This window comes from Aquarana catesbeiana, linkage group LG11 (assembly GCF_042186555.1).
Source record: "Aquarana catesbeiana isolate 2022-GZ linkage group LG11, ASM4218655v1, whole genome shotgun sequence".
Lineage (NCBI taxonomy): Eukaryota > Metazoa > Chordata > Amphibia > Anura > Ranidae > Aquarana > Aquarana catesbeiana.
Window position 1 is genome coordinate 16,630,080 of NC_133334.1, and position 26,650 is coordinate 16,656,729.

A 26,650-nucleotide genomic window follows, 5' to 3' on the forward strand; every position below is an offset into this window, starting at 1 on the left:
CTGCTCAGGTCCATGCTCCTTCTGAGAAACCTTGTGACTGCTGCTTTGTCCCAGAGAGTCTCCGTATTGTCGTGCTCCAGACTTACCATTCTCCCAAGGCTGCTGGCCACCCTGGGAAGAATAAACTCTTTTGGACCATTTCCCAACAATTCTGGTGGCCTAGTCTATGTGCTGATGTAACCACCTCCGTAGCTGCCTGTTCTGTGTGTGCTCAGAGTAAGACTCCATGACACCTTCCAGTGGGCCTCCTACAACCCAAACCCAATGGAGAGGCCCTGGACCCACCTGTCTATGGATTTCATTGTGGAGTTACCCAACTCCTAGGGCAACACAGTTATCCTTATGGTGGTTGACCGGTTCTTGAAAATGTCCCATTGTATTCCACTTAAGAGGTTGCCCACTTCTAAGGAACTGGCTTCCATTTTTTCTAAGGAGATCTTTCACTTACATGGGCTATCAAAGGTGACTGTCTCAGACAGGGGTAGTCAGTTTGTGTCCCGATTCTGGTGAGCCTTTTGTGCACAGTTGGGAATATTGGGAATTCAGCTCGCTTTCTCCTCTGCGTATAACCCGCAGTCTAATGGGGCTGCAGAACGAGCCAATCAGTCCTTGGAGAAATTCCTACGTTGCTATATTTCTGACCATCATAACAACTGGTCAGACCTCTTACCGTGGGCAGAGTTTGCTCACAATAGTGCCTTGAATTCTGCTTCCCGATTGTCCCTGTTTATGGCGAACTATGGTTTCCAACCTTCCATGTTGCCTGACTCATTTGTTCTACAGAGTATTCCTGCATTAGGGGAGCATCTCCGTGGCCTTTATTCCACTTGGGCACAAGTCCAGGAGGCTTTGCAACATACTAATGATGAGTACAGACTCCATGCTGACCGCAGACGCCTGCCTGCACCTTCCTACCAGGTTGGGGACAGGGTCTGGCTTTCATCTCGCAACCTCCAACTTCATGTTCCCTCTCAGAAGTTCGCACTTTGGTTTATTTGGCCTTTCCGTATTCTTTGCAGAATTAACCCAGTGGCTTACACATTAGACCTTCCTTCTAATATGCGTATTTCAAAAGTATTTCATGTCTCCTGAGGAGTATGAAGTACAGTCCATTGTTGACTCCTGTAGGTTCCGTGGGCGCATACAGTACCTGGTGCATTAGAAAGGGTACTGTCCAGAGGAACGCTCTTGGGTCTCATTCTTGGACACACATGCCCCTGTCCTCCTCCGTGAATTCCATAGACATTTTCCCTCAAGCCTAGTGATCCTCCGAGGGGGAGGGGTCATTGAGGAGGGGGTACTGTCAGGGCTGGGCTCAGCCCTCCCTTCCTGCTTGTCAGTCCTGCCTACTTAAGCCGTCCAGTCCAGATGATCTCTGTCTTCGCCTTGGACACATCTCTAGAGATGCTCTCCTGTGTTCCTGTTAAAGACTTGCTTGGCTGACATTCCTTCTGGCTCCAGACCCTGCTTGCTGATCTACTACGCTCATCTCTGGCTCCCTGACATTTTGGCTTGTCTGACTATCCGTTCTGGTTCCTTAACTTTGGCTATGTTTTGACTATGTCTACTCAGTTTACCTTTTTCTATTATTATTAAGCAAGTGTGATTTAACTGTACTTCTGTCTCAGTCCGATTCATGGTTTCCCACAAGTTCAAGGTTCAGCTGAAACAAGAGACAAGGAAAAAAAGTCCAAACGATGTAGGAGCTGTTCAGCATCTCAAGTGGCTCAGCAAGAAGAGCCACTGATGGACGCAGCAGAGATTGTAGGTTCAGATCCTGGTCCTGACAACAGCATAGGTAAGAGGGACATCACTTACTATAAATCTTTACAGTGTATACGAGTGTTAATTTTGGCAGCAAATTTCAATTTAGTTTTAGTCTTAAGCCTGGATTTTCCACCAATAAAACCGTGGACTTTTGTCCGAAGGGCGTTGGCCCAAACTTGTCTTGCATACAAACAGCAAGGAATTGTCGTCCAACAAACACAAACGTAGTGACGTACTACGTGGTTTTTCAGCTCTTTAACGCCACCCTTTGGGCTCCTTCTGCTAATTTCATGTTAGTAGAAGTATGGTGAGTGTTGATTCACACATTTATTTATTTTATTTTATTTTATTTTATTTCAGGTACTTATATAGCACCGTCAATTTACGCAGCGCTTTACATATACATTGTACATTCACATCAGTCCCTACCCTCAAGGAGCTTACAATCTAAGGTCCCTAACTCACATTCATACATACTAGGGACAATTTAGACAGGATCTAATTAACCTACCAGCATGTCTTTGGAGTGTGGGAGGAAACCGGAGTACCCGGAGGAAACCCACGCAGGCACAGGGAGAACATGCAAACTCCAAGCAGGTAGTGTCGTGGTTGGGATTCGAACCTGTGACCCTTCTTACTGCTAGGCGAGAGTGCTACCACTACACCACTGTGCCGCCCATTTCATTTCGCGCTTTTCATTTAGCGCTTTTCAGTTGGTTTCTGAACGGCCATTCGTCAACCAGACATGTTGCGGAATCAGAGGAGATAACGTGTTATTTATTATTGGCCTTGGAGTTATTGCTTTGACCCAAGTCCAGACCAGGAACAGGAGGAGGATGAGTTCTTGGACCAAAAATTGGTTTCTTTATTAATCGTGACCAATTATGTCATATGCCTTTGCTGCAGGAGCTCCAGGAGAATAATCCAGATGTTTTTCGGAAATATCTCCGGATGATGGACCCTTGCTTTCACCAACTCTTTGCATTGTTGACTCCCTAAATTAAGAAGCAGGATACACGCATGAGACTTTTATTTTATTTTTGGTTGAATAATAATGATTTGATTTGTTATATTTTCTATATTTTTGGATGCATAGAATGCACTTTTTGGTTAAGTTCTATTGGCAGATAGCATGTCTAATTTTATTTGTTTTCTTTTTTTTAATGCACAATAAAAATAATTGTGGAGAATAATAGTTGGCTATGTGTTTTACTTTAAATGACAGTTTGGGGTAGGCAGTTACATTTAAAAAAATACAATATAAAATTGACAAGAGACACCAACATAGTTGTATCTTTGATCTTAAAAACTACAGGATAATGGTGTTGTGGTAACTTGCCCCCAAAAAAAAGAAGAAAAAAAAAGCATAATAATATTATTTTGACATCACTAGAAAAAAAAAAGCCTTTGAACATTTGTTTGCAATAAACTCCATCAGTATCACCAGCTTCATTATTATCCCATTAAAGAGAAGAAGAGAATTGTGCGCTGCATTTCGAGATTTCATAATTTGGCGCGTCACGAATGTTAATTCTCCATTACGATCGCTAGTTTACAAGACTGACCGCTTCCGGCTCGTCCTTGCTTCCGAGCATGCGTGTTTGTACTTTGGCCTTTTGTTTGACGGACTTGTGTACACGCGCTCATAAAATCCGACAACAGACATTTGTCCGTGGAAAATTTTAAAACCCGCCATCCAACATTTGTCAGCGGAGAATCCGACAACAATTGTCCGATGGAGCGTACACACGATCGGATTTTCCGCCAACAGCCTGTCATCACACATTTCCTATCGGAAAATCCGATCGTGTGTATGCATCTTAAGTCTTAGGACTAAAATTACATTTTAGTTTTAGCCCCATTTTAGTTTTCTGTAATTGTTTTAGTTTAGTCGTATTTAGTCGACTAAATCTCCAGTACATTTTAGTCATCTAAAATCTAATGGGTGTAATTAAATTGTAATGCATTAGTTAACATTTCTCTACAATTTGCAAACTTATTATATACTGCTGGGGTGAAAAATCTAATATGTTATTATATATGGTATTGAGGTATGAACATTCACTACAGACCAGTGTTAATTTTGAAGTCAAATTTCAATTTAGTTTTAGTCTTAGTCTTTTGACTAAAATGGCATTTTAGTTTTAGTCGTATTTTAGTCATCTCAGTTGTTTTAATTTTAGTCATATTTTGTCGACTAAAATAGTATTCATTTAGTTGACTAAAATGTTTTAGTCGTTTTAGTCGTCAAAATTAGCACTGGTGGTGTATACCTCCCTCCTCAGTCAATGATAACCTCACCATGAGTAGCTCCGCTTCACACATTTTTATCACTACTTGGCTTTGTCAGGAGCAGTCAACCAACAGAAACATTACTGTCCCTAAAACCCTTCTAATAACTCCATCATTGCCAAAACATCTTCCTTATCAACCTACAAATCTTATTTTTTGATGTCCAATTCTTATTCAAAGAGCATCTCTCTTGTAGCCAGTTGCCATCCCAACCTAGATGCCAATACAAATTATTTTCTTTGTGAAATTGTGAACTTCAAGTGATTGACTTCCACCAATAAAATGTTTTAAGCGGTGAGCACTATGTTTCTTCCTCTGCTTCTTTGAGCCTGATTGCTGGGATTTTCTCCCGGATGGTTAAGTCTGCTGGATAATAATTGGAGCTGAGCCTTGTGAATGAAATTGATTCATACTGGTGATTCATGCAGGTTGAAGCATACTGGAGGGTTACTATTACTGATTTCATTGTCAAAGTACCTTGTTTTATCCTGGTTTAAAGTGGATGTAAACCCAATGTCATCCTTTCTAAACTACTGCCATAGGGGTTATCTATAAGGATATACATGCCTCCTGCATGTATCTTTACCTGTCAAATGTCTCCCCTCTGTCTGTTATGAGAGCCGAAAAACTGCAGATTCTGTGGGTGGGTCTGTTGTCTGGAGCTCGGTGGGTGGAGTCATGATGTCAGTAGACTCCCCGCCCACCTCTACACTCCCCTTGTCAATATGCATTTTCTCCTGTGTATTTCTAACTGATCTTCTGCTATGATCTCTAACATCCAGTGAAAAGACAGGAAAGTAACCACATGACTTCAGCATGCCAAATCATGCTGAGGTGTGGAACAGCCAATCCTTGCAGAGCTGCTGAAGAAAGGAGTGGGGGGGGGGAAATTAAAAAATAATGCATGTCTTAGGCTAGTGCACGAGATATGTAAATCACCTGTCACTCACAGCAAGGGGGAGGATTTGACAAAGTTTTTCTCAGTTTGTCAAGATTTATCTCACTGAACAATAAAAGAGGATTGCTCAGAGATGGATTAACTCTTTGTGGCAAGACTGGGCTCAAATGATAGGAAATCTTATACTCCACATTATGACACCAAAAAAAAAAAAAAAATTGGGTTTACATCCACTTTAAAGAAAGATACATGTTTGAAATTTGTAATGAGGGCCAAAAATCAAGGTAAGTATTTACCCTTAAGGGGATGGTGAAGGTCAATCACTTGAAGTGCACTATTTCACAAAGATTTGGATATTTTGGACTTTTCACAGACATTGCACAGACGTTTTCACTCATATGTTATTTTGCACTGGTTATTTTGTTCAAATTTTTATTACACATTTTTATTGGTTTAATTAGTTCATTATTTTATACATATAGCACTAAAATGTTTTTATCATATTATACACTATAATGTCAAAAGTATTGGGACACCTATTTTTACTTGCACATGAACTTTAATGGCATCCCAGTCTTAGTCTGTAGGGTTCAATATTGAGTTGGCTCACCCTTTGCAGCTATAACAGCTTCAACTCATCTGGGAAAACTGTCCACAAGGTTTAGGAGTGTGTCTATGGGAATGTTTGACCATTCTTCCAGAAGCGCATCAGGCACTGATGTTGGACGAGAATGCCTGGATCGCAGTCTCTCACTCTAATTAATCCCAAAGTTATTCTATCAGGTTAAGGTCAGGACTCTGTGCAGGCCAGTCAAGTTCCTCCACCCCAAACTCGCTCATCCATGACTTTATGGACCTTGCTTAGTGCACTGGTGCGAAGTCATGTTGAAATAGGAAAGAGCCATCCCCAAACTGTTCCCACAAAGTTGGGAGCATGACATTGTCCAAAATGTCTTGGTATGCTGACCTTCTGCTATAATAAATATTAAAAAAAAAGGCACAGAGAGAACATGCAAACTTCAAGCAAACTGGTTGGGATTTGAACCAGTGACCCTTTTTTCTGCTAGGTGAAAGTGCTATCCACTACACCACTGTGCTGCCCAATATGTGTACTTCTACTTTTTTTGGTAAAAAATTGCAATAAGTGTATATTGATTGGATTGTGCAAAAGTTATAGCATCTACAAAATAGGGGAAATATTTATGGCATTTTTTTTTTTGCCAGTGATCTGCGATTTTTAGAAGGACTGCCACATTGCGGTGGACAGATTGGACACCTTTGACACTTTTTGGGGATCATTGACATTTATGCAGCGATCAGAGCTAAAAATAGCCACTGATAAATGTATAAATGTCACTGGCAGGGAAGGGGTTAACACTAGGGGGCGATCAAGGTGCTAAATGTGTTCCTACAGTGTGTGTTCTAACTGTGGGGGGATGGGACTGACTGGGGGAGGAGACCGATCGCTGTTCCTAATTACTAGGATCAGATGATCATTCTCTACTCCCCTGACAGAACAGAGATCTGTCTTGTTTTAATTGGCAGACCTCCATTCTGTTTCAATTGTTTTTAATAAATGTTATAGTACATACAAAATCTTCCTTATCATTCCAAATACATAAATACAAAACATTCAGAAAAAAAAAAATACATGCACATATACAAGTACAAAACAAAGAGAAATGGATCTATTCTTTAACATCACATCTTGAATGGCCATATTGCTAAGATTTCATAATCAATTTTTTAAGTGAAGAAATAGACATACTGCACCCTTTGCTCCCGATCCCCCCCAAAAAAGGGGGGAGGAACCCCCCACCCCCCTTCCCCCCTCCCCCCTATAAAGGTATCCATTCTGTCTCTCTCAGGAGCGATCACGGGTGCCCACTGTACAGCTACGATGATTTGCGTAGTGGAGCCAACCTGCCACCGTATAACATCAGTTTCTGTCCCAATACTTATGATAATAAAGTGTATATGCAGCCCCCATTTTTGGTGGTTGCATTAATGTATCCCTTTTATATTTTTCAGTTTTTTCTTTTCCATATTGATGAAATGTTGTGTGGTTATTGAGTTTATTATTCAGTTCAATCTCAGCACTTATTTAGACATATATTCCAAATGAGACAGTTATTTTTGTAATCACCTTTAAAACATCATAAAAGCAGTAAACCATATAAAGCATTTTAAAATATATATAGTAATATATAAAATTCATATTCATAGAATACTTTGTATTCTACAGCTGCACCAATGAACCCCTTTAAGTAGAATAGGTCAAATGTACCTACACAATTAACCCTAATATTTAATAATCTGAAATAAAACAGCTCATGTTTAAACCACTAGGATGCAAGATATTTATCAGAAAATCTATTTTCATTCATTCATACAGTGGGGACGGAAAGTATTCAGACCCCCTTAAATTTTTCACTCTTTGTTATATTGCAGCCCTTTGCTAAAAACATTTAAGTTCATTTGTTTCCTCATTAATGTACACACAGCACCCCATATTCACAGAAAAACACAGAATTGTTGACATGTTTGCAGATTTATTAAAAAAGAAAAACTGAAATATCACATGGTCCTAAGTATTCAGACCATTTGCTGTGACACTCATATATTTAACTCAGGTGCTGTCCATTTCTTTTGATCATCCTTGAGATGGTCTACACCTTCATTTGAGTCCAGCTGTGTTTTATTATACTGATTGGACTTGATTAGGAAAGCCACACACCTGTCTATATAAGACCTTACAGCTCACAGTGCATGTCAGAGCAAATGAGAATCATGAGGTCAAAGGAACTGGCTGAAGAGCTCAGAGACAGAATTGTGGCAAGACACAGATCTGGCCAAGGTTATAAAAAAAGTTCTGTTGCACTTAAGGTTCCTAAGAGGATAGTGGCCTCCATAATCCTTAAATGGAAGATGTTTCGGACGACCAGAACCCTTCCTAGAGCTGGCTGTCTGGCCAAAATGAGCTATCGGGGGAGAAGAGCCTTGGTGAGAGAGGTAAAGAAAAACTCAAAGATCACTGTGGCTGAGCTCCAGAGATGCAGTCAGGAGATGGGAGAAAGTTGTAGAAAGTCAACCATCACTGCAGCCCTCCACCAGTCGGGGCTTTATGGCAGAGTGGCCCGAAGAAAGCCACTCCTCAGTGCAAGACACATGAAAGCCCGCATGGAGTTTGCTAAAAAAAACACCTGAAGGGTTCCAAGATGGTGAGAAATAAGATTCTCTGGTCTGATGAGACCGAGATAGAACTTTTTGGCCTTAATTCTAAGCGGTATGTGTGGAGAAAACCAGGCACTGCTCATCACCTGTCCAATACAGTCCCAACAGTGAAGCATGGTGGTGGCAGCATCATGCTGTGGGGGTGTTTTTCAGCTGCAGGGACAGGACGACTGGTTGCAATCGAGGGAAAGATGAATGCGGCCAAGTACAGGGATATCCTGGACGAAAATCTTCTCCAGAGTGCTCAGGACCTCAGACTGGGCCGAAGGTTTACCTTCCAACAAGACAATGACCCTAAGCACACAGCTAAAATAACGAAGGAGTGGCTTTACAACAACTATGTGACTGGCTCCACCAATGTTTACCATCCAACCTGACAGAACTGGAGAGGATCTGCATGGAGGAATGGCAGAGGATCCCCAAATCCAGGTGTGAAAAACTTGTTGCATCTTTCCCAAAAAGACTCATGGCTGTATTAGATCAAAAGGGTGCTTCTACTAAATACTGAGCAAAGGGTCTGAATACTTAGGACCATGTGATATTTCAGTTTTTCTTTTTTAATAAATCTGCAAAAATGTCAACAATTCTGTGTTTTTTCTGTCAATATGGAGTGCTGTCTGTACATTAATGAGGAAAAAAATGAACGTAAATGATTTTAGCAAATGGCTGCAATATAACAAAGAGTGAAAAATGTATGGGGGTCTGAATACTTTCCGTCCCCACTGTATTTAATTTTTTAATAGTAGATCCTCTCCAGTGGTTGAAAATTCTATCAATACCATGAAATGTTAGTCCTGTGGGATTTGTTCCATATTTATCCCTTTCATGACTAAGTCTATTTTTGAAATTTGGTGTTTACAAGTTAAAATCCGTATTTTTTGCTAGAAAATTACTTAGAACCCCCAAACATTATATATATTTTTTTAGCAGAGAATCTAGAGAATAAAATGGCAATTGTTGCAATATTTTTTATCACATGGTATTTGTGCAGCGGTGTTTTAAACGCAAATTTTTGGAAAAGGGACACTTTCATGAATTTTAAAAAATCCAAACTGTAAAATTACCCCAATTTTTTTGTATAATGTGAAAGATGATGTTACGCCGAGTAAATAGATACCAAACATGTCACCCTTTATAATTGCACGCACTCGTGGAATGGCGACAAACTACGGTACCTATGAATTTCCATAGGCGACGCTTTAAAATTTTTTTACGGTTACCAGGTTTGAGTTACAGAGGAGGTCTAGGGCTAGAATTATTGCTCTCGCTCTGACGATCGTGGCGATACCTCACATGTGTGGTTTGAACATCGTTTACATGCATCGTTCTTCGCTGCGCGAGCTCGCGGGGTCAGGGGCACTTTAAAATTTTTTTTTTTTTTTTTTATTTTATTTATTTTATTACTTTATAAATTGTGTTTTAAAATTTTTTTTTTTTTTTTTTTTACTTTTATTGCTGTCACAAGGAATGTAAACATCCCTTGTGACAGTAATAGGTGGTGACAGGTACTCTTTATGGAGGGATGGGGGGTCTAAAAGACCCCCCATCCCTCCTTTACACTTCAAAGTATTCAGATCGCCAAAAATGGTGATTCTGAATACTGTGTACTTTTTTAAATTCGGCGCCATTGGCAGCCGAGTAAACGGGAAGTGACGTCATGACGTCGCTTCCGCATTTACAATGAGAAGGCTGGAACGAAGCCGCTCACAGCTTCATTCCAGCCCGCCCCCAGCCGCCGAAGGTACCCGATTGGACACCGGGCCTCCCGTGCAGCGGCGGGCGGGAGGCGGCGGGAGGGGGGATGTCCCCTCCCGCTCCTCCGGTATAACAACTGAGAGGCTTTTAGCCGCATCGGTTGTTATACACGGGTAGCCGATCGCCCGCTGTAAACAACAGTACCGGGATGATGCCTGCAGCTGCAGGCATCATCCGGTATAACCCCCGAAAGCCGAGTATGCATATCTGCGTATGGTCGGCGGGAAGGGGTTATATTTCTCATAACCCTTATGTACATTTTAATGCATTCTCTAACCCTAATCACCAATTTTATTAGTGTGTGGCCATTGTACTGATGGCCACATGGGCATTCCAGTATGTAGGTGACATAACAGGTGTCACAAGATATGAATGTTATATTCTCGCTTCTTCCCCCATACTATTACATTCAAACTGATATATTTCCTAAGACTATTCCCATCACCTTGCACGGTAAACACGTCCTACGGGTAAATGGACTTTTACCTTTAAAGAACAGTTGATCTGAAATTGGCAATGGTTAATTGCAGGATGAGGGCTTTGTTTTGTCAGTGAAGCCTGCATGTGATCACTATGTCAAAATTGGATACCAATCACTAGTCTTACTCCAGCTGTCAGTAACAGAAAGAACTGAGCAAAGTGTCTGCTGGTGGCCATCAAGGGGGACATTTCAAGCCTGGTGGATCTGCAGGAAAACAAATATTTTTTTGTGACTGTTTAGTGAATGAGGGTAACTGTTGTCTAACCCATTAAAAGTGCAGGTTATTCTTTATATAGCATTCTTTAATTAACGCAGCAAAGAATTTATGTGTGAATGTATGGAGAATGTGCAGTAAATGTCACATTTACCATCTACAGTAATACAAAGAACCTTAAAATCTCATTTTAGAAAGTCCTTCAAAGCTCAGCCATATCTCCTACCTTTATAGCCTCAGTGTTGCAATGCTTATCCCTGTTTTTTTAGATCAGTTATGGGGCAGTTGATGACTCTTTCTTCGACAGAGCTGTTTTTCCCTCTTTTTATCGTACAGTCCAGGATGACTTCAAGATTTATCGTTATATATCAGAACTTATCAGACATTTTGGCTGGACTTGGGTTGGAATAATATCATCTGAGGATGAAAGTGGGGAAAGAGCATCGTTTCAGTTATTAAGAATCTTGTCAAGTCTTCAAATTTGTGTGGCCTTTATAGTAAGATCTGGTATCAAAGTATTAATGCCTGAAAAGAGTGTTTTTGAAGCTTTGTGCAGCACCATTGAGAAATTATCTGTAACTGTGATTATACTCTGTGGAACGTATCATGATCTAATATTTGAATCCTCACTGAGAAGATTACTCAGGAACGTAACATTGATCCTTACTCCCAGTTGGGCCTCACATATTGCTCTTATAGAAAAGTTTCCAGATATTTTAAATTGTAGCTTATCCTTGAACTTTTGGTCCAAAGCTGATAAGAATTTCAAAAATTTTGTTGATAGTTTCCATCCAATGATTTATCCAGAAGACAAGTTACTTGAAAATCTGTGGATGACAACACTTTTCTGCTTGTCAGGAAATAAAGGAAAAGATATTTTCTTTGAAAAACTTTATTGTATTTCTCTTCACAATTGCACGGGGCAGGAACATTTACCTGACTTCGGAGATTATTCATCTAACAGAACTTCAGATCCTGTGTATCACGCGGTGGAATCCATGGTCAATGCTCTGCAAGTTCTGCACTCATCCCAAAATTATTCTTGTCTTAAAGGTCAGGCAGATAATAAAGAGAAATATAGACACAAGGTGAGCACAAATGTGGCCAAAAAATAGATTAGGCTTTTATTAGAATCCTTTGGGGCATTTTTGTCAATGAGTCATGATTTATGATAGGTGACAAACTTTAAGTTTACTGTTTGTAATATTAGGTGTAGCAGATAACCAATGGCCAACTAAAAAAGTGAGCACAACAGGTTGACAATGCTGCTGCAATTTTCAAAGCATCAGCTTAGTATTGTCATCCTGCAACAGGAAGTGCTGCTATTTACTTGAAGTGGACCTTCACCCTCCCGATGACGATCCTACTTCTCCACTAGGGATGAGCTGAACACCCCCCGGTTCGGTTCGCATCCAGAACATGCGAACAGGCAAAAAATGTGTTCGAACACGCGAACACCGTTAAAGTCTATGGGACGCGAACATGAATAATCAAAAGTGCTCATTTTAAAGGCTTATATGCAAATTATTGTCAAAAAAAGTGTTTGGGGACATGGGTCCTGCCCCAGGGGACATGTATCAATGCAAAAAGAAGTTTTAAAAATGGCCATTTTTTTCGGGAGCAGTGATTTTAATAATGCTTAAAGTGAAACAATAAAAGTGTAATATTCCTTTAAATTTCTTACCTCGGGGGTGTCTATAGTATGTCTATAAAGGGCACATGTTTCCCGTGTTTAGAACAGTCTGACAGCAAAATGACATATCAAAGGAGAAAAAATCATTTAAAACTACTCGCAGCTATAATGAATTGTCAGTCGGACAATACACATAGAAGCTCATTGGTAAAAACGGCATGGGATTTCCCCACAGGGGAACCCCGAACCAAAATATTAAAAAAAAATGTGTGAGGTCCCCCTAAATTCCATACCAGGCCCTTCAAGTCTGGTATGGATATTAAAGGGAACCCCGCGCCAAAATTAAAAAAAAATGGCGTGGGGGTCCCCCTCAAAATCTATACCAGACCCTTCAGGTCTGGTATGGATTTTAAGGGGAACCCCAGCGCCAAGATTTTTTTAAAAAATGGCGTGGGTCCCCCAAAAATCCATACCAGACCCTTATCCGAGCACTCAACCTGGCAGGCTGCAGGAAAAGAGGCGGGAAAAGAGAGAGGCCCCCCTCCTGAACCATACCAGGCCACATGCCCTCAACATTGGGAGGGTGCTTTGAGGTAGCCCCCAAAGCACCTTGTCCCCATGTTGATGGGGAGAAGGGCCTCATCCCCACAACCCTTGCCCGGTGGTTGTGGAGGTCTGCAGGCGGGGGGCTTATCTGAATCTGGAAGCCCCCTTTAACAAGGGGACCCCCAGATCCCATCCCCCCGTGTAAATTGGTAATGGGGTACAAATGTACCCCTACCATTTCACAAAAAAAGTGTCAAAATGTTAAACACAAGAGTCCTTTATTAATTTCTTCTTCTTTACGCTTCTTCTTCCATCTTATTTCTTCTGGTGTTCCTTCTGTGTTCTTCTTCTTCCTCCATCTTCTTCTTCATCTTCTTCTCCATCTTCTTCTTCCTCCGCTCTTCTCGTCCCGCATCTTCCTCCAGGCTACTTCTCCGCTCCGCCTGCACGATCCGCCTCAGTGGGAGTCTTCCGCCGTGTGACGCTTCGGTTCTTCTGACATTTCTTATATAACGACGGACGAGGCCACCCGGTAATGTAAACGGGTGACCCGCCCCCTCTCACAACATGGGGAAAGCCACAGGGAAGTCCCCATGCATCAGAGGAGGGTGGGGTTACCGGGTGGCCCAGCCCTCCGTTATATAAGAAATGTCAGAAGAACCGAAGCGTCACACGGCGGAAGACTCCCACTGGGGCTGATTTTGAGGGCATGTGGCCTGGTACGGTTCAGGAGGGGGGCACTCTTTCATCCCCCTCTTTTCCTGCGGCCTGCCAGGTTGCATGCTCGGATAAGGGTCTGGTATTGATTTTTGGGGGAAGCCATTTTTGTTTAATTTTGGTGCAGGGGTGCCCCTTAATATCCATACCAGACCTGAAGGGCCTGGTATGGAATTTAGGGGGACCCCCACTTCATTTTTTTTTTAAATTTTGGCACGGGGTTCCCCTTAATATCCATACCAGAATGGAAGGGCCTGGTATAGAATTTAGGGGGGCCCCACGCATTTTTAAAAAACTTTTGGTTCAGGGTTCCCCTGTGGGGAAATCCCATGCTGTTTTTATCAATGAACTTTTATGTGTATTACGGATCGACAATTCATTATAGCTGCGAGTAGTTTTAAATTACTTTTTTTCCTTTGAAATGTCATTTTGCTGTCAGACTGTTCTAAACACGGGAAACATGCGTCCCTTTACAGGAATACTATAGACACCCCCAGGTACGAAATTTAAAGGAATATTACACTTTTATTGTTTCACTTTAAACATTAATAAAATCACTGCTCCCGAAAAAATGGCCATTTTTAAAACTTCTGTTTGCATTGATACATGTCCCCTGGGGCAGGACCCAGGTCCCCAAACACTTTTTATGACAATATCATGCATATAAGCCTTTAAAATTAGTACTTTTGATTTCTCCCATAAACTTTTAAATGGTGTTCCGCGGCTTTCGAATTTGCCGCGAACACCCCAAATTGTTCGCTGTTCGGCCAATGTAAAGCCTATCCCTACTCTCCACCCCTCCTCCCTTCCTCTGCAGGAATAGGGCATTTATTTTCCTTTTGTTTACGTCTTTTTCTTTCAAATCCTCAATGCCTCCCCATGCACGTCACTCACCTTAGGCGAATGATGCACACACTGCTCAATGTGCCTCCCGGGATATGTATGTCACATGTATGTCCCTTTAGTGCAAGAACAGGAGGAGGGCCTATCAGCGTGTCATCGAGAGGCCTGCCTGCTGAACCCGGAAGAGGCAGCGGATCTCTCGATGACGTCTGAGATAACATGAAAGCACGGGACGGAGCTGTGGCTGGGCATGAGATTATCTCAGTGGGTCAATGCTGGATCCATTTTAAAATGTTCAGATACCACTATCAGGTAAGTGGGGCAAAAAAAAAATGGGGAGGTCATCCGGAGTTCCTCTTTAAGAAAGCTTAGGTGGATTAAGCTTTTTTAATCTCTTATACAGGTCCAATACAGAGGTGAGCGGACCCACAAAACACTGGGTGATGTGTATGTTATTATTTGCGAAGGAGGGTAATTACCTATATGATCACAGAAGATTCTGGTGCATGGCACTACTGTACAATAATTTTTTCATTTTAGTCTTATATTTTGTTTTGGACTTATATTTTGGGTAGCACTGCCCTATTTTATGTTTTGATTCTCTCTTACTGCTGCTTGTCTAGATATACAATATATTTACATATCAGAAAAAATGAATGGTGCTGGTTTAGAAGGCTGGTTAGTTAGTATCTTCAAGTAGATGTTAAATGGCATTTACTTTGATCAAACACTGTGTATCATAAACAAATATCGTGTTTTTATACTTGTTTAGCCTCCCTGCCCTAAGCAACTTTCCCTTCTATTGCTCTCAGCCTCCTCCAGATCTCCAAATTCCTTTTTTTACTGATGTGATCAGACTTACTGGTAGAGGGTTGCTACATTACTTCTCCATGGTCCCACTGTATAGTACAATGTAGTCACTCATGCTTGCTCACTCTCAAGATGGACTATAGACTATGGGATTTTTTATCTGCATAAATCAGTGTACAAAACTACAACTAGCGTACACTACTTGTTCGAAACAAATTGAAAAAAAAGGGGGAGAGGTTCAGGTGCTCACAGAGGATGATACAGAGGTAGATAAACACAACGAGAAATTATTTCATGAAAACATTAGATAACAGGGCCATTAAAGTGGTTGTAAAGGCTCAAGGTTTTTTACCTTCATGCATTCTATGCATGACAGTAGAAAACCTTCTCTGTGCAGCCCCCCCAATACTTACCTGTGCCCCATCTCAATACAGCGATGTGCACAAGTGCCTCGTCTCTCTGGGGACTCTGCCTCCTCATTTACTGAGACAGCAGCAGGAGCCATTGGCTCTCGCTGCTGTCAATCACAGCCACTGAGCCAATCAGGAGAGAGAGGTGGTGGGGCTGAGCCATGACTCATTGTGTGAATGGACATGCAGAGCCAAAGCTTGGAAGCGAGCCTGCTTGGGTGCCCCCATTGCAAGTTGCCTGCTGTGGGGGCACTTGGCAGGAGGGAGGGGCCAGGAGCACCGGCAAGGGATCTGAGAAGAGGAGGATCGGGGCTGTTCTAAAACTACTGCACAGAGCAGGTAAATATACCATGTTTATTTTTATTTTTTTAAAAGAAGACACTATCAATTTAAGTAGAGGATGAGTATGAATTATTTTTGGAGAAAATAGGCATAATTGAATGTCACTTTAAATTTTGTTCTGTCAGGTTGTAGCTAGCCTGAGCTGAATTGATAGTTCTGCTTCCTGTTCATTCTCCCCTAAGCTCTGGTTATTGTTTGCTTCTGTCTGCTGTTGGGTATTGTCCCTGGGAATAGTGTAAGAGGATCCAATATTTATATCTCCCTGGCTAATCCCTTAGAGGTTTATTGTTAGTGATGTATGCTGGACAAAGTTATAAATATTTGGGGGAACCTTTTTTGAAGCTCTCTTACCTCCCTGGCTCTGCCTGGGGAGGGTGTGTCGTTGTATCTGACCTCCCAGGCCTGCTTCTGTGCTTGAAGAAAGGTGTCAGGAAGGATATACCAGCAGACAGGATGGCTCATCTAGACAGTGACCTGTGCATGGGCACAGGTTAATTCATTTTCTTTTACATGCACACAGAAATTGTGCACATTCCTGTGCACGGGCACATATGTTGCTCATGCATGCACATTTGTTGGTTCCATTGGCATCAAGCGGTCTATTTAAACGGAGCCTGTGCTAGGCTTCAGTGCTGTCTTGTCTACAGCGTTCCCATACATACTTGCTACCTGTTGCTTTGCATCTGACTACTGTTACAGACCTGGCCTGTCTTGACTGCTCCTGATTTCTGCCCACTATGACCCTGGCTTGCCTCTGACCATGGATCTACCTGTTCTCCTTGCTGCTGCTCCACTAGTCTGTGTTGTATATGTTGTAATATGTAAATAGACTTGCATAAGATTAACACATCAAAGGGTCTTCAGCTGTCCCCTTACTATGTTAAAATCCAGTTGGACAAATCAACCATTGTCAATTGAATTCTGGCCTGGTCAACATTGACTGCATGTGTACATACACACAACAATGTCCCACATAAATTGGTGAACATATTACAACATATACAACAGTCTGTTACCAACTCGGCCTTCATCCTGACATTGCTCATGCCTATGCATCTACAACTGATCTGTCTGCCTGTGTATCACCTAGTTTGTCTGACTTTTCACTTCTGTCCCCATCAAGACTAGACTGCCTGCTGCAAACCTCTGTAGATATTCCATTGGTGCCACTCACCTCCTGTCCTCTACCAACCAGTGCCTGTCTGCTGTGTCAAGCGCCAGCCTGTTCCTGTCTCCTGCTCACTGGTGTTCATCTGGAACTCCTACTTTGCTGTGGTCTACTGACGGTCTTCCCCTAGGGCAAGACCAATAGGCACTTGTGCCACTCTATACTCCTGTGCTACCTATCTGCTCTATCAGGGCCCCCAAGTTGGAGGTGTAAGAGAGGCCTTCCTTGTCATGTCAGGCTGCTTCACCAGGTACGTGACAGAAGGTAGGCTCAAGCCTGGGGTCTAAAGCTTGCACTGCCCAGTGTAAGGTGTTGCCCAAGAGAAGTGAATTCAGATTCTGGATTGGAGAAATGAACACTACAGGAAGTCTGGAGGCTGGTCCAGTAAGTGTAGTGCTGCAACTGCTTGCAGCTGTCAGCCCTGCATAAATATTCTTTTCTTGTATTACTTTTAAGGTCTTTGTCTCCTATTCACTTTTTCCTATCATAAAAAGTTCTGGCCTTGGCTTGAAGGGCCTTTTTATGTGACTGAAAGCAGTTTTTAAATCTACAATTCATGTCATTTTTTTTTTTTAGTGTCCTGTGACTCTAACCATCTCTCTCAAGAGTCTATTTCTCCTAATAAACTCTCTAAAGTTTTCAAAAGTGTGTGGCACCCATCTCTTCACATCCCCACTACACATCATGAACCCTACCCAAAATTTCAGCCTACCTGACTTCTGGTGAAAACAGTGGACCATGCCAGGGTAATGTGTGCTGAAATAGCCAATTTTAGTCACTGGTGGAATCTCATGTGACAAGATGATAACGCAGCAGCCCAATTGGGAGACAGGGACAGTGGTTGTCACTCTATAACAGGAAGTACCTAAACAAGGACCTTTATGGCAGGATCGCCAGGAATTATTTACATGAAAGCTGCAGATTAAAAAATTATTGAATTATTCATTAGTTCATTGAATATGAATTGAAATCATTCAATAATTCAATAATTTTAGTAATTTGGTTTACATCAACTTAAATGTAGTAGTTCAGTTACAGTGATTTGTAAAATAATATGCAACGTTTTTACTTTGTAGTTGAACTGGTGCTTAAAAACAATATTAATTGCAAAAGCCGGTACAAAAAAAGGAAATAAAAACCTTGTTAAACAGTTTACTATTCAGAACCATGTTTTTGTTAATGGGAGTTTGTTTACAAGATCTGTTGGGAATTTCCTTAGTGATAGGTTTGGTTATTGGAAACTTGCAATTAATTCTACTTTAATTAACTGGAAAAATAGGAAGGTAAGGCTATATGAGATTCTGTAAGGTGCTACAGAAAGAAGTCTTGAAAATGTGCATCATTCATGTGCCGTAATCTTAACTATCAACTATCAGAACTATCAGCGAGGACTTTTCTTGACCCAAGGTAAAGTAAGAAAAATGTTTTTTCTGACACATTTCTCTCTAGGTTAGACATAACATTTTCTCTTCCCTAAGCTCCCTTCTGTCTCTTGTGGGCTTTCTGAAAACCATGCGGTGAACTAATAAATAATGTGCAGATCGGAGTTCTGTGCAGGCCACTTGAGTTCCTCAACACCAAACTCATAACTTGACTCATACTTACTTGAGTAATGATCAAACAGAAACCTTTTCCAAACTTTGACTTTGACTCTGCAGGTTGATGGCAACATATTCAAATTATTATTTATCAGCACTGTAGCAAGAATAAGCATCTAAATAAACCTAAAAGTAAAAATATAAATAAAAATAAGAATGAGGACTATAAGAAATATCATGAAAATGGTGCAGGTGAGAAGATTAAGGTACCAGGAGGAACAGAGACAATAGTTAACAACACCACTTTTTGGGTATCACCACAAGGGAGGCCCCAATGGTGAGCTATATGAGAACTCCCTTTATGAATGGTGACCTCCACTTGGACATTTCTGTGGAGAAGAAAACCCATAGGAGGAAAAAGCTGCCACAAGCTAAAATCAGTATCATTTTGAAAAGTGATTAACTGAAGTCAAATATTCCAGATAATAAATCTATTTAGGTATAATTGTAGCTGCCATTAAACAAAAAAAAAATGTAAAAACATTTTAGTGATCTGCTAATCAGAATAAAATGTTGTAGAGCTGCTGTAACCAATTAAAACATTTTTTAGAGGAGCTAAAAAAAAAAAAGAGCTGTTGAAGTCCACAGTCAGCAGATGGTGTACACACAATCTCAGCACCATGAATGTTCTCCATAGGAAAAGAGGTATTATCTGAAACAGTAAGATAGTGGTGAGGCCACATTACTGTATGTGTAAAGTGTCCACCGTAGATGAGAAAACTTGGTTTTGTAAATACATTTAGTGAACTTCCATACATAATACAACATGTTGCTTTCTGTTAGGTTCCAAAATCTCAGTGCTCAGAAAGTTGTTCCCCAGGATACCGGAAAGTTCCCGGCTTCTCCATACAATATTGTTGTCATAGCTGTGTCCCGTGTTCATATGGAGAAATATCAAATATTACAGGTAATGATTTTTAAGTATTACTGGGGGTGTTTTGTTTTTGACCAACTGCTGTCCGGGGCATTTTTTAGCATTTTGTGTAGAAAAATACTTAGAACCCTCAAGTATTATATATTTTCTAAAAGTATAGTAGAGGTATAGAGTAAACAGATACCCAACATATCACAATTTAAAACTGTGCACTCCTGTGAAATTATTACAAACCATGGTACCCAAAATTGTCCATAGGTGTTGCTTTAAAAGTATTTATAGATTATCAGTTTCATGAATTAGGGCCATAGAATTTTTGTTCTTACTGCAAAACTTACAGCAATACCTCACATGTGTGGTGTGAAATAAATGGCTTAATATTGTATAAAAAGCCTTCAATAATGATGATTCTCGTGAGACGAATTTTGGAATTATTTCTGCTTGAGTCAGCTTAAATCAAAACCGTGTGTTTTATTGTACACACATAAACTTGGAAAATACTTACAAAAATAGTACATTCATATTCAGAATTAGTGTGGTTTCATATATGCAAAAAATGTTCAAATATAGTTCATTTGTTTCAAAGATCTGAAAGTCTTTAGACATGTGCTTCCCTTTTGTCATGGCCTATTAAAAATGGCCGATTAACCTCTTGTGTCCTGGCTTGAATAGGTAGCTTGGAAAGCTGTTTGTCTTGGGAGGAAGATGTGTGTAAAGAGAGCTGTGTCTTGGAAGCAGGATGTGTGTGTCAAGAGTGCCCTGTGTCTTGGGAGGAAGAGATGTGTGTAAAGAGTAGATGTGTCTGGCTTGGAGGCAGGAAATGTAACAGAGACAGAAGACTGGATCCCTTGTGTCTATATGAACTCAGTCTTTCAAATTTGCGCCCAAACACAAATCCCTCCCATACACTCCCTTTTTCTCCGCCTTTCGAAAAGCGGGGGCTAACAAAGAGCAACATCTGTTTTTAACTGAACCAAACCTTTTAAACATGAAACCAGATATATGTGAGATAGACGTTCAGACCAAACATCAGACCTCTTAAAACATAAACGCATAAATCAAACAGAGTATCGGTTACATAGGAAGATTTTCAACCAAAACATATATTATTTACAAAATCCATCAAATTCTGACAGGGTCTTGACCTGCATTTTCAGTCAATGAATGGTCATCTGGATATCACTAGTTCAAAGTCCTATCATTCCCACAAATATGGAAAATGCATATTCTTATTAATAAAGCCAATTAAAATTTAGATATTAAGAATATAACATGGTGCAATCACCATTTGAAAATGCGTGCTGATCCTATGCACATGTTTGCATATGTATGTAAGGACCTTCCAGTGCCCTTTAAAGCAGCTGAACACAGATCCTGCTCAGTTAGCTGCTTCCCTGCCTGTAAAAGCCGGGAAATGACAGTTCTGAAACCAGACAAAATCTTTGTCACTACTGGGTTCATTCATCACAGTGGATATTTCCCCATCTCATCAGTGAAGGATTATTTACCATGGTCCTGGGCTCCCCAAAGGAACGGGAGAACCCAGGAACCACCGTGTGGGGGAGTAACCAGAGGGGGGCCTCACAGTACCCTAATTACTTTTACAAGAAATCTGAACGCTGGTTGAAAGAAATGGTGCCTAGACCATGTTTTAAGCTGCAGGTACATTTTAATACATTTTAATACGTACTGTAAATAGAGGTAAAAGGCTGAACTCTAACCTGGAAATTAGAGTTTTTTTTATTAGATATTTGACAAATATTAATATCTGATTACACCCATACAAGTAAACCAAACAAGATATCTTGTAAGTGATCACAGTGTTCACTGATTTAATTTTGTTTTCCAGATAGTGAAAACTGCATGAAATGCCCCGATCATGAATGGCCAAATGAGAACAAAACTCGCTGTATTGCCAAAGAAGTAGAATTTCTTTCCTTCACTGATGACAAAATCTCACTAGTTTTTATAACCTTCTCACCGTTGTGTTTTGGGAAGACTCTTCTAGTACTCGCCATTTTTATTTTACACCAGGACACACCAGTTGTGAAAGCCAATAACAAGAGCCTCAGCTTTGTCCTTCTGGTCTCCATCATGTTGGGTTTCCTCTGTGTGTTCCTATTCCTGGGTCGTCCTGTGGATGTAACCTGCTTGTTACGCCAAATTTCTTTCGGAATTCTCTTTACAATAGCCGTATCTTCTGTATTGGCCAAGACAATTATGGTTTGCATTGCCTTCAAAGCCACCAAACCCAACAGCGTGTGGAGGAAATGGATCGGAGTAAAACTTCCCACCTGTATAGTCTTAGCTTGTTCTTCTGTTCAGGTTATAATCTGTGTTAGTTGGTTGTCCATCTCTCCTCCCTACCAGGAATTGGACACATACTCCTACCAGGAGAAGATCATCATTCAGTGTAATGAAGGGTCAGTTATCGGGTTCTACTCTGTCCTGGGTTATATGGGGATCCTGGCTGCTGTTAGTTGTATTATAGCTTTTTTTGCCAGGACATTACCGGACAGTTTTAATGAAGCCAAATACATCACCTTCAGCATGCTGGTGTTCTGCAGTGTCTGGATTGCCATGATCCCGGCCTATCTGAGCACCAAAGGGAAATACACGGTGGCTGTGGAGATATTCGCCATACTGATTTCAAATAATGGTCTCTTATACTGTATATTTATTACAAAATGCTTTAGAATTCTCTGTAGGCCGGAACTGAATACAAAAGGCTATCTGCACAGTAAAGGATATATGTAAACCTTCTTTTATTTTAAGACATCAAAAAATGTAGACAGTTATGTAAATGTTACATTACTTTTTTAAATTAGACCGAGGTTGCAAAAAATAAAATAGCTGATCTATTTCCTATACAGTATATCATGTAACAGAACATTATTCCAAAAAAAAATCAAAAATCAAATGTAATTCAAAGTTTTAATGAAAAATCTAATCATCAAGATATGAATGTTTCCAAACCATTAGAAACACAAAAATAAAGAAATGCAAACGTGGCCATAAGACCCAAACATTATACTGGTACCATAAAACCTAAAGTTTAATCTCCATACAGATATAAAAGGCACAAATTAATACAAAGCTGTATTTATTAACATGTCATTTTTCCGGTACATATATGAACACAACAACAATACAGATATGTAAGTGAGATATGCCTAGTCTACTTTCTTTTGTTCTAGCTGTCAGTCTGTTCTTTTTTTTTGCTTTGTTTTGTTTTGTTGTTCTGCTTACTATTTATTTTTTTGCTATAGATTTTTATACTTTATATTAAGACAAATAGCTACCAGCACCCTAACACACTCTCTTTAACCATTTCGGCCCCAGAAGGTTTACCCCCCCCCCCCTTTCCTGACCAGGCCATTTTTTGTGATACAGCACTGCTTTATTTTAACTGACAATTGCGCGGTTGTGCAACACTGTACCCAAATAATATTGGTGTCCTTTTTTCCCCACAAATAGAGCTTTCTTTTGGTAGTATTTGATCACCTCTGCTGTTTTTATTTTTTGCACTAAAAACAAAAAAAGAGCAACAGCTTTGAAAAAAAAAACAATATTTTTTTTTTACTTTCTGTTATAAAACAACCAATGAAAAAATGAAAAAAATCTAATTTCTTCATCAGTTTAGGCCAATATGTATTCTGCTACATGTTTTTTGGTAAAAAAAAAAATCCCAATGAGCGTATATTGGTTGGTTTGAGCAAAAGTTATAGCGTCTACAAACTATGGGATATTTTAATTAAAATTTCCATTTGTTTTCCGTTTTCCAAAGAGAATAAAATAGAATAGAATATAAAGGAATAGAATAGAAAAAATAGAATAGAATAGAAAAGAATATAACAGAAAATAAAAGAATTGCATATATTAGAGTAAAACAGAACAAAATAGAATAGAAAATAAAAGAACAGAACAGAAAAGAATGGAATAGAATAAAATAAAAAACAATAGAATAAAATAAAAAGAATATAACCATATTTTGACATTATAATTTAAAATAGAATAAATTTGAATACATAAGAAAAGAATAGTGTAGAAAAGACTAGAATAGAAAAAAAATAGAAAAGAATAGAAAGAATATAACCATCTTCTGAAATTCATATTTCAAATAGAATATATTTTCATCTGAATACAATAGAAAAGAACAGAATAGAAAATAATACAATAGAAAATAAAAAAATAGAATTAAAAAAATACAATAGAATAGAATAGAACGAATAGAACCATTTCCCTAAATTCAAATAGAAGCAATTTGAATAGAATAGTAAATAATAGATTAGAATAGAATAGAAAATAACAGAATAGAAAAAAAACAACAGAATAGAATAGATCTTTTCGCGCGCGCGCCGTGTGGAACCTCTGACCCTGTGACGTCATGCGCTGGCGTCCCATTGACGTACGGCGCAGCGTCGCAGGGTTGGGAGCTATTTATAGCGGGCTATGCCTGCTAGCCGGACGGTTCGGTCTGCTGCCCTTGGGTGCCTTTACCTCAACCAGCCTAGTACAAGTTTATGGTAAGTACCCATCCACCCGTCTACCTAAGTCCCATACCCCTGGGCATCAACATCATGTATCTCTAAACTACTGTATTTTACCTTGCAGTTGGCCTAGGCTTAGGTTTACATGCCTTGGTTTGTGTTTGCCCATCGCTTGCAGTCCTTATTATTATCCTCTCTTCTACCTTATTATGGAACCAGTCCCTGGCAGGGTGTCCCCTTTGGGAACCCTTCCATGCTTTGACTATTATCAGGTACTTTTTGCCCCCTATTCACCCATGTTCACATTGTTGCACTCCCCCCCCCCTCCTCACTCTTCCCTCCCCCCCTCTTACCTTCCATCCCACCCTCTGCCTTCCCTCCCCCTTGTTTTCCCCCCCCTTTCCCCCCCCCTCCCTTTTCTTTTTTTCCCCCTTTCTCTTCCCATCCCCCTCTACCCTTTCATTCTTTTTCCCCCGCCCCCTCTCCTTTCCCCCCTCTTCCTCTTTCCTTCCCTTTCCCCTCTTCCCCCTTCCTCCCCCCCCCCCTATTCCCTTCCAATCCCCCATTACCCTTCCTCCTCACTCCCCTATCCCCCTTTCCACCCCCACTCCCCTCCCTTTCCACGGTCCCACTTCCTCCCTTGTTTACCCTTCCACCCATATAACACCTTATGCCTCGTTTACCATTGCCTTTTTCTAATTGGTTGGTCACCTTGTAATTTTTTATGCCTTACATAATACGCTTTCAATTGTTGATATCCTCCACAATTTCACCTAACCCCCCTTGTCATCACCCCCTCTTTATACTCACCAATTGACATATCACCTCCTTTTGTATATGGCAACCTGGGTTACCTTAATTCCGATATACACTTATCCTTACTATCCTGTTATCTTGTTAGCTCCCCCAGGCTGCCGTGGGAGATCATTCGTTGGTGTTGGGGCCTTGCGCCTGGGGTCTGCTGGGACCTGGGTAAGCAGATTCGCTCTCTCCCCCCTCCCCCTCCCCTATTTTCATTACCTATTTGTATAATTTGATGCTGGAATAATAATTGTATGATAATGTATCTTTATAAATCTTGTATATTTTTAATTGTCAGGTTCAGACTGTTTAGTCAGAAAAACTTATCTCCAGATAACCTCCTGATGAAGCGGATTGTGTCCGCGAAACTAGTCGAGGAATATGATATCTGAGATCTTGTGCTGTACTGTATACTATCGAATCCATTGGTGATATGCCTGTACTTTTATTAAATGTTCTTGTATTACCATGTCCTGTCCGTTGCATCAATAAATGAATTATAATTTTTATTACTGCTGTTACTTGCTTCTATGGTTACCCTTAATTACTGTACCGTAATAGTCCAATATGCCCCATTTTTGGTCGCCTGACTGGGGATCAGGCTTCCAACCGCTTGTTTGATATTGATTTCTGGATGATGGTACATATGCACCTTTGCTACCTTTATATTTTACTTTAGAGAGGCCTTTGCCCTAATAGAATAGAATAGAATTTAAATAATATAACCATATTCGGAAATTTCAATTTTGCATAGAATTAATTTGAATTTGAATAGAAGAGACTAGAATAGAAAAGAATAGAACAAAAAATAAAATAATAGTATTGAAAGGAATAGAATATTAAATAATAATATTAATATAGAAAATTAAACAAATAAAACAAATTTAACAAAATAAATATATGTAAATAACGAATCAAAATAAAACAAATTTTTTCGCTCTGCACATGTCTAGTCATTCATCCCCCAATAGTTAGGGAAAATTTTTTGTTTTCTTTCCTTTCTGGTCTTTACGCATATGGGCAGTGCTCAGTACATTACTCTTATGCCCTGTACACACGGTCGGATTTTCCGATGGAAAATGTGTGATAGGACCTTGTTGTCGGAAATTTCGACCGTGTGTGGGCTCCATCACACATTTTCCATTGGAATTTCCGACACAAAGTTTGAGAGCTTGCTATAAAATTTTCCGACAAAAAAAATCCATTGTTGGAAATTCCGATCATGTGTACACAAATCCGACACACAAAGTGCCACGCATGCTCAGAATAAATTAAGAGATGAAAGCTATTGGCTACTGCCCTGTTTATAGTATCAACGTACATGTTTTGTGTGACCGTGTGTATGCAAGACAAGTTTGAGCCAACATCCGTTGGAAAAAATCCATGGATTTTGTTGTCGGAATGTCCGATCAATGTCCGACTGTGTAAATGGGGCATAAGAGTAATAGTAAAAAACTTTAGGGATTTTCCTCCTCTGCTACCAATAAAAAATCCCAGATTTAGGACTTGATAACTTGTGGCACTTGGGAGTAGATCTATATGCTGGAGTGAGATTGTGGACTGCAGTATGTGGGGAGGACCCCCAGGCCTCTTAGTGAACGTAATGGAGAACATGTCAATCATATCAGGAAGGGTCCCACGGTGTTTCCAAACACTTCAGAAATAGCCACCTTCGTCATCTGAGTCAAAGAGAATCCTCCTGGATTTTTGAAAATAAAGTTATGACACCAGAATGGTTAAATGTAGAATTTGATTTAACCACTTCAGCCCTGGAAGG

At 40.2% G+C, this 26,650-nt stretch overlaps 1 protein-coding gene across 1 annotated transcript in view; it reads left to right on the top strand.

The window, feature by feature from the left end:
* LOC141111665 (vomeronasal type-2 receptor 26-like) overlaps positions 1–22,339 on the top strand; it is a 29,970-nt gene extending 7,631 nt beyond the window's left edge. Inside the window, exons 4-7 of the mRNA XM_073603814.1 lie at positions 1,629–1,798; positions 11,500–11,729; positions 19,492–19,615; positions 21,432–22,339. Of these exons, the coding sequence (XP_073459915.1) occupies positions 1,629–1,798; positions 11,500–11,729; positions 19,492–19,615; positions 21,432–22,339 (1,432 nt within the window). The remainder of the gene's footprint in view (positions 1–1,628; positions 1,799–11,499; positions 11,730–19,491; positions 19,616–21,431) is intronic.
* The last annotated feature ends 4,311 nt before the right edge of the window (positions 22,340–26,650 follow it).